The 15,591-nt window shown below is 41.7% G+C and overlaps 1 protein-coding gene across 4 annotated transcripts in view; it reads right to left on the bottom strand.

Moving 5' to 3' along the window:
• SYT7 (synaptotagmin 7) overlaps positions 1-13,895 on the bottom strand; it is a 529,323-nt gene extending 515,428 nt beyond the window's left edge. The window contains exon 1 of one of the 4 annotated variants that reach the window (XM_089655043.1): positions 13,507-13,895. In XM_089655043.1, the coding sequence (XP_089511169.1) occupies positions 13,507-13,540 (34 nt within the window). In that variant the 5' untranslated portion in view covers positions 13,541-13,895. The remainder of the gene's footprint in view (positions 1-13,506) is intronic. The other 3 variants (XM_089655044.1, XM_089655045.1, XM_089655046.1) reach the window with 3 other exon arrangements.
• Between the last annotated feature and the right edge of the window lie 1,696 nt (positions 13,896-15,591).

Genomic DNA, 15,591 nt, shown 5'->3' with positions numbered 1-15,591 from the left:
AAACAAAGAGTGTGTCAACACTTGGACAGAACTGTCCAAGTATGGGAGCAAACAAATTGATTTTTTTCTTGCAGAAGGTATCAAGAGTTAGGACCAGATTCTCCAAATGTTTGCTCCAACATTGACTTCTGAAGGTTCAGGATCCAATGGAACACTTTTTGAGTTTGAACTGTCCACATCAGGGGTGGACTGACCATTAGGGAACTCGGGCACTGCCTGAGGGCTCGGGGTAATTAAGGGGCCCCATGAGATGCCCCTGGTACCTTTCATAGGCTTATTTGGGTGTGGTTTGAGTGTGGGTGGGGACACAGGGGCCCCATGATCTCCTATGATCCGGGGGCCCCATGAGTTGTCAGTCCGCCCATGGTCCACATCATGTCAAGGCTTGTGCTGTCTGCTCCTTCATCCAGATATCCCACAACAGGGATGCTCTAGGGATGTAACAAAGCAAGCACAGGGTCTAGAGCAGACTTTCTCAACCTTTTCAACACAGAGGAACCTCAAAGTGCTTACCAGATCCAGGGTCATGGCTTCTGGTGTGACCCTAACTCTTTAGTTGGTTTTCACAAGCATTGTTAAAATGCTAAGAATTTTTCTGCTGTATAACTAGGTGGTGTGTTGTGTGTGCCCACTCTGCATAGTGTTCCCTCCATTCAGTGTAGGATGGCTCCTTCCTGCAACTGCTCCTAATTGCAAAGACACAATGTAGAGCCCCGTGCCCGGAGGTCACAATCCAGGCAAATCCCACAACTGTGCAATGCACCAGGCTCTGGTTACGGCCTATATAGCCTGTTTCTGAAAATACACTAATCCAGATAGCTGCATAAAGAGACTAGCTCAAGCAACATGTAGTAAAGCCTTATTTGAGGGAAAAAAAATGTCAAAAAGAATAAAATGACTAGTAAAAATGGTTAAACTTCTCTCAGGAGTAGAAAACTGTAAATACTCCTAGGATACTATTAATCACTACAACACTGGGCCCATTCTGACACTTCTTCACATCTCACTTCTCCCAAAATCCAATTTTTTTTCAAGACAATTACTTAAAACCCCCAAATATTATATATTTTTAGCAGAGGCCCTAGAGAATAAAATGTTGGGTGTTGCAATGTTTTTTATCTCACGTTGTATCTGCTCAGCTTTTTTTTTTTTTCAAATTTTAACACAATTTTATACTGTTTGTGTGCAATAAAATATTTAAATACTCAATTTTTTGCAAAATATAAAAGATGATGTTATGTCGAGCAAATAGATACCTAACATGTCACGTTTAAAAATTGTGGAGGCCTGTGGAACAGTGCCAAACTACGGTAACTGGAAATCTCCATAGGTGATGCTTTTACAGGTTACCAGTTTAGAGTTACACAGGAGGTCTGGAGCTAAAATTATTACTCTTGCTTTGACGTTCGCCATGATACTTCACATGCGTGGTACGATCGCTGTTTACATATGTGTGTGGGACTTACGTATGTGGACATATGTTCACAGGTCCTCTTTATGGAGATCCTCACTATTAATCTGGTTTAACCACTTGCCTACTGGGCACTTTCACCCCCTTTCTGCACAGGCCAATTTTCAGCTTTCAGTGCTGTTGCACTTTAAATGAATATTGTGCGGTCATGCAACACTGTACACATATGACATTTTTATAATTTTTTTGAGACATATAGAGCTTTCTTTTGGTGGTATTTAATCACCACTGTTTTTCTGTTTCACCACTGCTAAACAAACAAAAATAGACTAAAAACTTGGGTTTTTTTTAGTTTCTATTAAAAATTTTGCAAACAGGTAATTTTTCTCTTACACTAATGTGCACTGATGAGGCTGCACTGATAGGCACTGATATGCAGCACTGATGTGCACTGACAGGCTACACAGATGGGTACTGATGAGGTGGCACTGATGAACACTGACTGGCGGCATTGATGGACACTGACTGGCAACACTGATGGACACTGACTGGCAGCACTGATGGACACTGTTGAGGCTAGGGGCTGCACTGGACTGCCTCTGATTTTTTAAATACATTTGATGATTACCGACTCCCCTCTTTCCTCACGTTGTGACAGCATGAGGAAAGTGCAGCTGATAACCGGCAACTGTATTTACATTGTGATCAGGTGTGACATTAGACACAGCTGATCACGTGGTAAAAGGGCGCTGTGATTGGCCCTTTTCCATGTCATGTGATCAGCTGTGTCCAACGGACACAGCAACCACAGAGCTTGCTGGGTGCGCACCCAGGGGGTACAAATGAGGCGTGGCCCTGGAGGACATCATATGATGCCCTCCACAAACCTAGCGACCGTGCTGTAGCCGCCATTCGGCTATAGCCTGAGCATCAAGTGGTAAAGTATAAACAAACTGTAGCTAACTGCATTTTTTTTAAAAGTTTTGGATAGAGTGTAGACGAGTTAGAACACCTGTCAGTTTTTAACTGCTGTCCGTGCCCCTGTTAGGGAGATTTACCTTCTATTTGTCATGTTTACTGTTATCATCAAAAGTAAAAGAAAATCCCTAATTGTGGGTTGCCTGCAGAACAGAATTGGTGGGAATGTCTTCCAATAGGGACACTATTTATAGTGACCCTGGTGACAGCTAGAGATTCTCTCACTTTTGAGAGATTTCCACTCGCTTCCTGTATTGGCTTTAAGACAGGAGGTGAAGGTAAATCTCCCCAATGGGACACATATGGCAAAAATAAACCTTATAGGGGTTACAACTCTCCCTTACCCTATCAAAAATGAAAAAAAAAATGTTTTCCTTTAGTTCTACATTAAGGTAAATTTTGAAAATATGTTAAACAGTCTGGCCTTTAACTAAAAACATTCAGCTATCAGGGATATGCAGCAATACAAATCAACCAATCAACTCCAAATGGTTCTGTCACAATTGTGAAATTAAATTTCTGATTAGTTGTGATGAGTTTGTGCACATCAATGACCTTTGTGTATTGTTGTTACACAAGCCCAGCTATACAACCTTTGTCTCCGTAGATGCTATGTAAGTATAACATCCGACATACCATTTCTGCTAATGAGTCTATATCAACTCCTTATTACAGGTCAAGTACTGTTTTCATTAGTGTGCAGTGTACAAAATTGCATAAATTTACTTTGTTAATTTAACTTACTATGCAAGGTTTTTATAAAGAATCCTTCACATAAGTCTTAGTAACAGTCACATAAATAACACAATTAACCAGTCTTTCTGAACCTTTTCAACACAGAGGAAACCTTGAAATAACCTTCTGGATTCAGGGAACCCCTGATAAAATTACTATATCTACAAGTCATACATTAATGTGATAGTCAGAAGAAAGAGTGCTCCTTACACTTTTGGTCATTGAGAAGCATTTTCCTATTACAGATAACTAAAAAGATCATTAGTGTCAGTGGGAACTTATCTGGGAGACAAAAATTAGTCATTGCTCAAGGAACCCTTAGCAACCTCATGAGGATCCTTAGGGTTCCACAGAACCCTGGTTGAGAAACCCTGCATTAGTGTGATGGTCAATGCGAAGAATGCTCCTTACACTTGTGGTTTATGGGAAGAATTATCCCCTTATATATAGCTAAAAGGATCAATGATGTCAGTGGGAACTTATCTGAGAAGCAGAAATCTCTCATTGCTCAAGAAACCCCTAGCAACTTCTGGAGGCACGCTAGAGTTCCATGGAACCCTGGTTGAGAAACCCTGTCAGATTAGGTACAAACCAATTAACCTACCATGATGTTTTTGAACTGTGAGATTTACAATCAAAATATGGGGAAAACAGGATTGCAGGTTCCAAAGGTTTTATCTGTGGATGGCCTCCTATTACTAGCAGATTCTAAGGCTCTTCCATCTTCATTACAGTGTCCAGCACCATCAAAGAGGAGGCAACTGCATTTTTAACTGCAATAAAGTGAACAGTGCAATCCCAAACATATGCACTAGCATCACGGTTAGTATATGCATGATGCATTCCTTTGTATTAAAAATTAATGTATGCAAATGGTGGAGATATACAGATGAGTGGGCCTGGTTATAATGTCACTCTTCAGCAGTAATTGTGGTAGCAATAAGAGAGCTGAACATCATCCCAAAAATCAGGGCCCACGGGAAGATGGTTACATTGACAGATAGCAGCAAGTAATAAAAATTATGTAATCGAGTTCCATTTTCGGTCAAGAATATAATCCATAAGGCAATGAAATGCTAGTATTTAAAATAAGCTGGAATTTAAAATGATAAAGGAACAGTTTAAACTTCTCAGTGGAAAATGCATTAGGCTGGGAAACTGACCTGCAGCTTGAGACTAAAATAAAGCATCGCAAGACTTGTCTATGTGTAAACCACAGGGTCACCTTTCCCAGCTGCTTTACCCCTTGTTGACAGCGCCACTTAATCGGCCACTCATGTTGAAGTGGCTGAGTGGGCGTTCATGTCCCTTTAACTGTTGTTTATTTTTAGTTAGTAGGTGTGTATGAGGCAGCTCTTTCTGCATGGAAGGAATACTCTGCGCAAACAACTAATGTAAGCAGCAGAGTCACAAACTGTGAGAAAGCTTAATCATTCTATCTGTATTCACCAAAGATGCACATTTCCAAACACATGGCACAAAGTATGTGGCATAAGGCTACAGTTTTCTCTATAAAAAAACAATAGCAGGTAATTTAACTGCTTTGTAGCAGCAGGGAATGCAGAAATTACAACAACCACATTATGTAGTCGCTTTCTTTCCAGTGGTGTTTGCCAAAGTTTAGTTTTATGCTGAGACTAGGGCTATTTATATGCACCACAAAGAAGTTACTGCATGATGGGATTTAAAAGGGCTATTATAAGCTGCAACAGGAGCCCTTTCAATGTATATAAAAGGTTTTATAACATCCAACGAATGGTTTATATAAGGAAATATATGTAGCAATAAAAGGAACTGACCATGTTCTTATATTCGGTCTTCATTATATGTTTATGAGGGATACTTTTCGTTTGGGATGGAAAGAATTAGAAACATGGAGCAGAAGTGTGTATTACAGAACAGAATGCTGAAATGGTTGAGAAAACTTTTCTGGGCACATGAAAGTGAAACAAGTTACCATGAGTATCTTGTACTTTTTGGGAGTATGCCAGATATCAAAAAAAGTGGACAGTGCATCTTCTCATGAGAAATGGATCCTCAGCTTTCTCAGGATCTCGCAAAAGGACTGGGATGTAAGCCTTGTAATAGAAGCTGGGTGTAAGGTAAGTACTGTATATTTTTAAGCCTTTCTCCACAGGTCTGTGGTGGTGGATGGGCCAGTGTTTAACAGGCCAAACTTGCATTTTTTCACCACTATGATGGGTAGCCTTACGTATAGGAATATGCAGGGGTCAGAAAGGGGTGGGAAATTATTAGCCCTATCAGAAAGTGCTGGAGTTTCCTGTACCTAAACTAACATACCATGTTTTATTCAGTCTAGCCCTGTTATGTTTAGTTGTGACCAGGGCCAGATCTAGCCTGTCTAATGTGCGGTGCAGTAAAAAATGTCAGGGGGGCAGAGGATGGAAGGTCAACAGGGCAGTGTACAGGGGATGACAGGGCAGAGAATAGGGCAAGCATTTTGTACAGCAGTGTACAGAGGCTATTAGTTTGTAGGGCAGTGTACAGAAGGTCAGAAGGGTGAAGAACTGGGGTCAGTAGTAAGTGAGGCAGAGTTCAGGGATTTGTACTCTACAGAGATCAGAGGTCAGGAGTGCACAAAGAACAGAATCCACACTCATCTATTTGTCTTCAAAGGATCAGTGATTGCAGACAGATAATTTTGCCCTCTTTTATAGGATAAGTTCACCTTTCAACAAAAATAATACATACACATTTTTTTACATCCGCTGCTCCATACAGAAGAATGGAGGGTCCAATCAGGTCTGCCTGAAAAACGGACAGTAGGACCTGATTGGATGACTCGTAAGAAAAGGAGCTAAAAAGCGATCCACATAGATTGCTTTTCAGAGCATTGGCTAGTGTGAACCTGGACTAATAACAGTCACTGTAATGCTACCAATATTGCTGTCCTTTTAACATGGTGACATAAGCTGACACCTATGCTACACATGTGTAAAGTTACTAACCCTGCTGAAAGGACAGCAATAAGGTTGGCATTACAGTGCCTGTTATTACAATGGGGGTGGGGGGCACAGGCTATGCACTGTACAGGCTCTTTTAGCAGATTCCAATTCATTATCACTGGGGGAAACACTCTCTGCAGCAGCTTCTTTGCAGAGCCATTCCATCCCGCACCAACGCAGGAATCCTGAGGCTTTGCAGTGATGGACAGCACCCCCTGTGTATCTATTGGCTGAGGAGGCAGTGGGAGGTGGAGCAGCCCACCTCCTGCTGACTCCTCAACCAATGGGTAGCTGAAATCCTTTTAAGCCCCTCCCTCTTAAGATCGCCTGGGATCTCCCGAGTCCCAGCTCTGCCAGTTAGCTTACTATGTAGGCGGGCTGGGATAACATGTATACAGGATGATCACTTAGTTGTAACCTGTATGTACAGCCTCCTTGCCAGCCCCCCACGCAGACCTTATGGGACGCAGGCTTAGGAGGGAGCTAATGGCATGGTGGAGCACAACAGAAATTTTGGGGGGCGCAGCCCATCCCAGCACCCCCCTAGATCCAGCCATGGTTGTCACTATGGTAAAGTGGAAAACCTAAATATATGGGTGAAACCTCAACTCTGAGGGTAAGAAGTAGTATTACAACATTGCTGGAAACTGTAACAGGTTTCCACTTGCAAGTTTGATCCACGTTTAAAATGAATGATAGTGTTTGGACATTTAAACTCCTAAATACCTTTCTTATCTGACAAGCTGACTTACCCTGTGTTTGAAATTTCAAGATCTGCACACCTGCTACGGGCCTTAAAAAAGGGTCCTGCTATTCCCATTGGATCTATCCATTTTTTAATGGATACTAGCGAAAGTGTGCCAATTCAGCTTGCAGTGCAGAGGGTATTACAGAGAGAAATATGTGCAGGAGAGGAGTATGGAGGGTGTAACAGTGGGCAATATGTGCAGGAGAGGGGTATGGAGGGTGTGACAGTGGGCAATATGTGCAGGAGAGGGGTATGGAGGGTGTGACAGTGGGCAGTATGTACAGGAGAGGGGTATAGAGGGTGTGACAGTGGGCAATATGTGCAGAAGCAGAGCGTGGAGAGTATGATAGTTGGCAGTACATGAAGGAGATTATTGCAAAGGGTATTACAATGGACAAATAGTAAATGCACATGTGCTGGGTATGGGCAGCCAAGAGGATAACTTACATATGAATAGGTGTTTAGAGGTTAAAGCACACACACTGGGTACTGAGAGCTAAGGGCTTAACCTATATATGCTGGGTAGTGGGTGCTAAGAGGTTAACATACATGCCTGGGGACTGTGCACTGAAGAGATAATACATATGGGCTGAAGGTACTGAGGGCTAAATAAATATTCATACAGGAATACCTGCTGAGGGGTTAAGGCACCTGAGCTGGGGTTAAGCACTAACTGGTAATGCTTATATGGTGGGAACATGTTGTTGAGGGGTTAATGCACACTGAATATTTATCAATGAGGGATTGATGTACAGGCTCTTGAAGCAGATCACATATACTGTAGACAGGTTTCTGAGGGGTTAACACTTATAAAGGGGGGACTAAGGGTTAACACTTCTTTTGTGGATGCTGATCAGTAAAAGGTTAATGCACATTAACTACAGAATGGCGCCTGTTGGGTTATTCCTCATTTACTGCTGGTGTAAATATGATTAAAAAGGTTTGTCTACTAGGGGGCATCCTACTGCTGGTATGGAGGGAACGATGTGTGTGCCTGGGGCAGGTCACAAAGGAAAGACCAGTGTGTGTCATAAAACACACAAATACAATTGTGCACTATATAATGGGAAGTAATGAGAAAATCTACTTTTGCAGAGGCGACGGAAACTATTGATCCTCCAGACTGTATCTGAGCTCCATATTCAGTGTCTATGGAAGGGAATGGAGAGTGTTCAATATACAGTTTGTGTGGTAGCAGAGTGGGACTGTAGACTGAGAAGTCTGTGAAGGAGAAAGTGGAGAGTTAGCACTGGAAAAGGGATATAGGGAAACTCCAATATGTGTGTGCCAGAGGAGGGATAGAAGAAAAGGCCAATTCTGGAGGATGGATACAGAGGAAACAGTAATGCATGTGTGCTGGAGGAGGGATACGAGGCAAATTCCAATGTGCGCGTGACGGGGAGGGATAGGAGGATAGGCCAATGCTGGAAGAGGGATACAGCAGAAAGACTAATGTGTGTGTGTTGGAGGACGGACACACGGGAAATGCCAATGTGCATATGCCAGAGGAGGGATAGGGGGAAAGGTCAATGCTGGAGGAGGGATATAAGGGAAAGATCAATGCGTAAGTGCCAGAGGAGGGATACACAGGAAAAGACCAATGGGTGTGAGCTGTAGGTGAGATGTCACCAGAGAAGAACTATGAAGAGACTGATTTACACAATGGCAGAGTGAAAGTAGAACTTAGTGAATGTAGAAATTATATAAAATAGGATTGGAACATAATGGGGTTGATTCACGAAAGGTAAATAGATGGTTCACTTTGGAAGGAAAGCTACTGTACACTTTTCAATGCCCTGGAGCAGGGTTTCTCAACCAGGGTTCCTCCAAAGGTTGCTAGGGGTTCCTTGAGCAATCAGCAATTTTTGCCTCTCAGGTAAGTTCCCACTGACACCATTGATCTTTTTAGCAATCTGTAAGGGGGTAATTATTCCCAATGACCACAAGTGTAAAGAGCATTCTTCCCACTGACTATCACACTCATATATTGTGAGTTGTACATTTAGTCATTTTTAGCAGGGGTTCCCTGAGACTGGAAAGTTATGTCAAGTATTCCTCTGCGTTGAAAAGGTTGAGAAAGGCTGCCCTAGAGCATGGATCTCCAAACTTTCTAAACAAGGGGCCACATTTACTGTCCTTCAGACTTTAGAGAGGCCGGAGTGTGTGTGGCCAGTGGAAGTAGAAAATGTCCTTTCATCAGTGAGAGCAAACATTGCTTCTTCTTTGGTATTAGGGGGAGGAATAGTGCCCCTTCGTTTGTTTAAGTGGGAGGAATAGTGTCCCATTGTTCATGTCAGTGGGAGGAATTGTACTCCATCATTGGTGTCAGTGGCAGGAATAGTGCCCCATCATTAGTGTCAATGGCAGGAATAGTGCCCCATTGTTGGTGTCAGTGGGAGAAATAGTGCCCCGTTGCTGGTATCAGTGGGAATAACAATGTCCTATTGTTGGTGTCAGAGGAAGGAATAGTGTTTCATTCTTGCTGTTAGTGGGAGGGATAGTACCCCAAGGGCTGAATAAAGGCAAAGGGTCACATCCGGCCCATGAGCCACAGTATGGGGACCACTGCCCTAGAGTTTGGTGAATGAGGTGAAGTACTGTTGCTTTTCAAATCAACAAATCACCTGCAAGCAAAATTGCATTTTCTTTTCCTTGAACGTGATTGGGTATTCTTTGTAAAGTGAAACTTCACCACATTCATTAGGGCAAACTTCCTTGCAAAGAGCAACTTCCCTTAGCAAAGTGAGCAACCTATTTGCCTTTAGTAAAGAAACCTCAATGAGTAGGAATCCCCAAAGCTTCAAAGTGAGCTCAAACAGAGCCAGAACCTATTTTGGGCTTATGCTGCTACTAAAGTCTTCAAAAGTTATAAAAACCCTGCATGTGACTTAGCCCAGTGAATTCCACCTACACCTATAATATTAATTCTGGGTGGTGCAAACCCTTCTTTCCACAGTTTTCCTAACCTCATTTAGCATGAAAAGCCTACAACTTCTTCCAGAGATGCAAATATGTAGTTTGAAAAAGTGTTTGCCTTAATACTAAATATGGAGCCCTTCAGTCTATGCAGAGAGCAGTTAATCAGTGACCATGTGGATATATGTATAAAAAAAGGCAAGAATGAATTAGTCACAGACAATGGTATGGTATGGGAAAGTGAACACAGCAGGGCTCCTTAGCAGACCACAGTTATATCAATCTTCATTAAAACAGAGATACGCAATGTACATCCATATGAAGCAAAATTTAGATTATTAAGACCGGGATAGACTTTAACTGATTATTCCTAAATTAAAATATTTCTAAAATAACAGGGATACAGAATAAACTGGTCATTAAAGGTAACAAGGCAACAAGAGACTGATATATCCCAATTATAAGGAAAATATAGAGGTATGAAATCAATTATATAGAGCAACTGTATGGATTGAAAGTGTGGGTCACAGTAAGATTTATTGTGGTAACGAGAGAGTATTAGGATCTTGGAAATATATAGTAGAAGAGGTTTGACAGTAAGGAACAATAACTATTATATGAAACAATTATATGAGGAAGTGGATGAAATTATAATATACATGAAATAATACTCTGGGTGATTCATAAGGTTTATAATAGAGCAATGTGTGAACTATAAGAAGCTCAGTTCAAAAAGTAAGAACACAGAGTGTAACGGTTGGATCTTTAACCCACCAAGTGCCAGAACATAATGATTCCTGTATTACCAAGAGTAAGCTAAAGGCCATTTTGGATTCAGTGGGGTTAACGATAAAAGAAAAGTGAAATGACATTTGGGAATGCTGTCACTGTGAGTGCACTTTAATCACTGGAAATTGTAGCAGTAATTAAGTATTTAATTTCAGCTTCCAGGCGGTTTTATAGGAGTCTTAACGGCCTTAACTATTGATCACCCATCCAGATGCCTCATGGGTTTAGTCCCATTGATAAGCAGAACCGTTTTGTTCAACACCGTAAAGCCTGACAAGTTTTCCCTACATCAGTCTTTGTCTCCTATGACATATTATAGCAACTCTTCAGGGACAATGTCTATAGCACAATATAACCCCTCATCATATGGTCATATCATCCAGGATATATATCACTCTTTCCAAATATGAAAGGCACAAGTCTCTAGGACAACCTAAACCTGGCTTACAGTTAAATATGTAGATTGTAAATTTTCCAGTGCCCTATTTAAAGTATCCAACTATGGCTAATTAATTAAAAGGTACCATCTATTGAGGTATTTTAATTTCTAGGATATGTGATGTTATTTAATGTAGTATTAAACTCAAAACCCACAATGTAATATATTGTAGATTACTAATCATAAGATGTGGTGGCTGCTATAGTTTTTTACCTGGGCGTTTTTCCCCTCTGTTTTCACTTGGTGATCTTGCCAGTAGCATCCCTTGTGTATTAGAATGCCCCATTCTGGATGAAGGAACACAGGGGACACCTTTGAACAGCAGCATTGTCAGTCTGGGGGAGGGAATTGTTAGATGTACTAGAAGATTTAAAAACACTAACAAATTGAAGCCAAACGCCAGCTAATTCTTTTTACACAGTTACAGCAAACAGTCTTATTCCTTTTCGAACAGAAAGCCTAGAAAAGAAAACTAATGCAGCCATCACATCTAAAAAAGGTAAGCTGCAATATAATAAATGTTTGATTTTGTGTTTAATACTACTTTAAGAAAGAAAAAAATATATAAAATGCACAAACCTACAGCAACCCATCAGAAATAATTATTCACCATGCTGATTGACCGAAACTTACAAAACCTTTAACTAGCAAGGTTGTTGCAGAGGTGAGTATATACTGCTCACCTGTGCAACCGAATAAAGTATTTAAACCAAAAGACTATTCAGTTTCACTCAAAAAGGCCCAGCTGTAGTTATATCTAGAAATTCCAGCTTTTTGATTGTCCCATTGTATTTGCTATTGACTCGTATCTGGTCTGTACATACAGCTTCTTCATATTAAGTCTCCTCTTCCACAAAACCATTCCACGCACAATATATACAATGTGTGCACGTGCAAACATAACTCTTTGTTCTGTAACTGTTCCATACATATCACCTCCTAACAGTTCAAATAATGTTTCCTATTGTTCTGCCCCATCCATTTACCCTGTGCTTTAAACTTTTCCATACTCCCATGGACATTCACTCTTGTCTCAGTCCACACAAGTTCTCCTTACTCATTCTTCTGTTTTCACCATTACGTTCTTCATAGAACTTGCCGACTTCATATAACTGTTCCCTAACTTTTACAGAATAATACAGGCTCCATATTGTGGAACAGCTATTCTTCTAGTTTCAAAGATTAATGAGGCAATATGAGTTGCTTCCTGTATCCATCATATCCGTCATTAAACATCTTCTCTGTGATTCTTTGGAAGAACATCTTCCAAAGATTATAATACTTGAAAATGATAGAACTCAGAACTACAGAGATGATGCGTGGTCCGATCTCTACCATCAGCTCTCAGTCCCTTTCCACATGCCCAGCTGCACTTGTTCACTTGTTAGGATACATTATTCTTAACACAATGAAGGGTGAAAAGGTGGGAACAATCGATCCCACCAGAAAAAAGGAAAAACCCAGAAGAGTTAAGTAGTTCAGAATGCTACCATTAAAAGAAACAGCAAAGGGTTTTGGAGAACACAGAAGGTAGATCAGCTGGATAAATGAGGAACAGGTAACTTGAATAAAGCCAGATTATTACAGAAATATAAAAAGGAGAAATGTTGCCTACTTAATGAGGATTGTACAGTATGTCCAAACCTGTGAAAATCTTATCCAAAGCAGCCACAGGTAGCAGGATTCAGGGATAAACATAGGTCAAGCACTGTAAAATGTGCTTAAAATGGATATGTGACAGTTAACAGTTAACAGGAGAGAAAGACATTATATGATGTGAATAACCAGAATGACAGGTGAAAGGAGGAGTAAGGGTCAAAATCATCAGCTGAAGATAAAAAGCAAGGAGGTTAGGAACAAAGGACCAGCACAGATCAGGTACATGTACAATTTAAGGTGTTTGATGGTGTCTGGGACAGATGTATGCCTGTGCTTTCCCTGATCACATAACCTGTTGGCAGAGAATGCCAGGGCAAAAGTCTGCCATCGTTCTGCTTGCCACTTTTCTACAGCATAGATTGTGAAGATTAGAGCTGGCACCTTCAAAAAAAGCAGCAGGTGCAACCATAAATATGCTCCTGAAGTCAATCAGTTTAGATTAGAATGGTGCTGATGAATATGCACGATGTGGAAATGTGGAAACTTGTAGGCATGCACCTACATAACCAGGCAGACATCCATTTGATTCTGGCACCTGTCAAATGAGAATGGTATTTAGGTGCAGTGATTTAGGTACAGCGACAGCCCCTAAACACACCGAACTGAAACAATCTGGGCAGATGATTGTCGATCTGTCAATGTAGCTGTGTTAATTCCCGATGTGACAACACAGATCAGACAGCAGGGGATGTTAGAAGACTTTTCAGACAAGGGCAGCCCTGCTCAGAGGGAGCGGGCATACACCTGTCAGAGCAGGCAGGAGGCACGGGCACAGCAGGCGGATGGAAGGTGTGCCTCCTTCACAAGGACAAAGCTGGGCGCCCCGTAGGGATCGGCAGAGGGGGAGAAGGAGCGGCGATCTTACCTTTACTGGCGGACAGCTCCCTGTTAATGTGCATCTTCTTGCCTGCCTCTTCTCCTCCGCGGATCCCCTGTTCTCTCTTCACTTCCACTTGTACGTCCCAGAAAACAAAGACAGCATGCAAGGTGGGATCAGAGGAGGGGGACAGGGCTGGAGCTGACACTTCTAGGTCCCCTGTATCCTTGACTCCAATCAGGGGACCACTGTGAGCAAGGATGCTGGAGGCAGCAGGTGGCCCTGAGAGCTCCTCCTGTGTGTAGCTGGCAATGTTATTTAATGAGGATCCTAAGGAAGGAAGAGGGCTCTCTCTACCTCTTCCTCTCTGTGGCTCTCCCTTCGCTGTGACTTGTTTTCTCTTTCTCTCTTACATCCACATGCTGCTGGCTGCTGGCAGAAACAGAAACTGCACACACATACACACATACATACACACACACACACACACACACACACACACACACACACACACACACACACACACACATACATACATACACACACACACACACATACATACACACACACACACACACACATACATACATACACACACACACACACACAATAACACATCCCACTGTAATCGCACCTTGTTACAGGAGCACAGGAAGGAAAGGGTGCACAGGGATCCAAATCTAATGACATATATATATATATATATATATATATATATATATATATATATATATATATATATATGTCAGTTTACACATCAACAAAACCTGCTATTATGTTTTTGCTGAAATAATAAATGCTTTTAAACTGCCGCTTTGCTATTTGCTGAAAAACCAGGGGAGCAGTAGAAGGGTCATTGACACATTTAGGTAATGAAAATAAATACTCCCTGCCACAGCCCTAATTAAATAAATTGACACTTGTTATTTCCAGCCCTGGAATGGTACAGACATGGCCTTCAGTTAAAGCGGCATTAAACCCCAAAACAAAAATGTAATATGTTGCAGTTTACCCATCCTTAACCTGAGTACATGTTAGAAGTTTCTTTTTTGTTTAAACCCATGGGCTGAATGAAAAAAAGGAAAACTGAGCGATCACTGTACTAACACAAGCGATATTAGTGCAGTGACCTTCCCCGCTCTGCCTTTCTGTTCTGACAAGGGACAAGAAACACCAATCAGCACTGGCAGCCATTGGCTGCCAGCGCTGATTGGATGTTGGTCAGATGCTGGCTTTCCAGCATGCCTGTTCAACGGCTTGCCCAGCTTCCACAGAACAAACAGGTGTACACAGGGGTTGAAAGTTGGCTGGTCCCTGCTGAACCGACTGTTTTCAGCCAATTTTCATCCCATGTGTACAAACTTTAAAGCTGAATTCCAGGTATGGATATTTTACATAGTATGTAACTATGTATATACTATACCTGTGGGATCTCTGTATTAGCTGAAAATTGCTGTAGTAGGCACCACTGCTCCTGCGGTCTCCATTTGTTGCTGGTCCTGTGCTGAGCAGCTGCCAAGCTGCATTCTAAAATGCACTCAAAACCAGTGCCATTCAGAGATCACTTTGCATTTTCTCAATGAATGCAAAGCTTTCTCTGATTGGACAAGGTGGGCAGTGACATCATGCTTTCCACCTCATCCAATCAGAGGATGCTTTGCACTCATTGAGAAAATGCAAAGCATTATGTGAATAGTGCCCATGCCCAAATACTTAGATCCTGTATTCACAATGTAGCAGGGCAGACTCTTTGCATAAGACTCGAAAACTAGTGGAGCTCACAAGCTGGACCAATGTAACTATGTAAAAATATATGACAATTTTTTTATGGTTACATTGGTCCAGTTTGGACCATAGTAGTTATGTATGTGCTATACCTGTGGTATCCCCATGGAAGCTGGAAATCACTGCAGTAGGCACTGCTACTACAGAGATCTCCCCCCTAACCCCCTGCCTACTACAATGATCTTCACTAGTTTCCTGGTCTCATTCCAGGAGGTCGCTCGCTAGGCATGGATGCCATTCAGGAAAGACTTTGCATTTATTCAATGAATGCAAAGCATTTTCTGATTGGACAAGGTGGAGAGGTGAAACACTGACATCACAATCTTCACCTCATTTAATCAGAGAACA

The sequence above is a fragment of the Staurois parvus genome, unplaced genomic scaffold (assembly GCF_062004578.1).
Source record: "Staurois parvus isolate SC_StPar_1 unplaced genomic scaffold, SC_StPar_1.0 ptg000818l, whole genome shotgun sequence".
Lineage (NCBI taxonomy): Eukaryota > Metazoa > Chordata > Amphibia > Anura > Ranidae > Staurois > Staurois parvus.
Note: the sequence above shows the minus strand (reverse complement) of the source record. Positions and strands in the feature narration are given on the sequence as shown.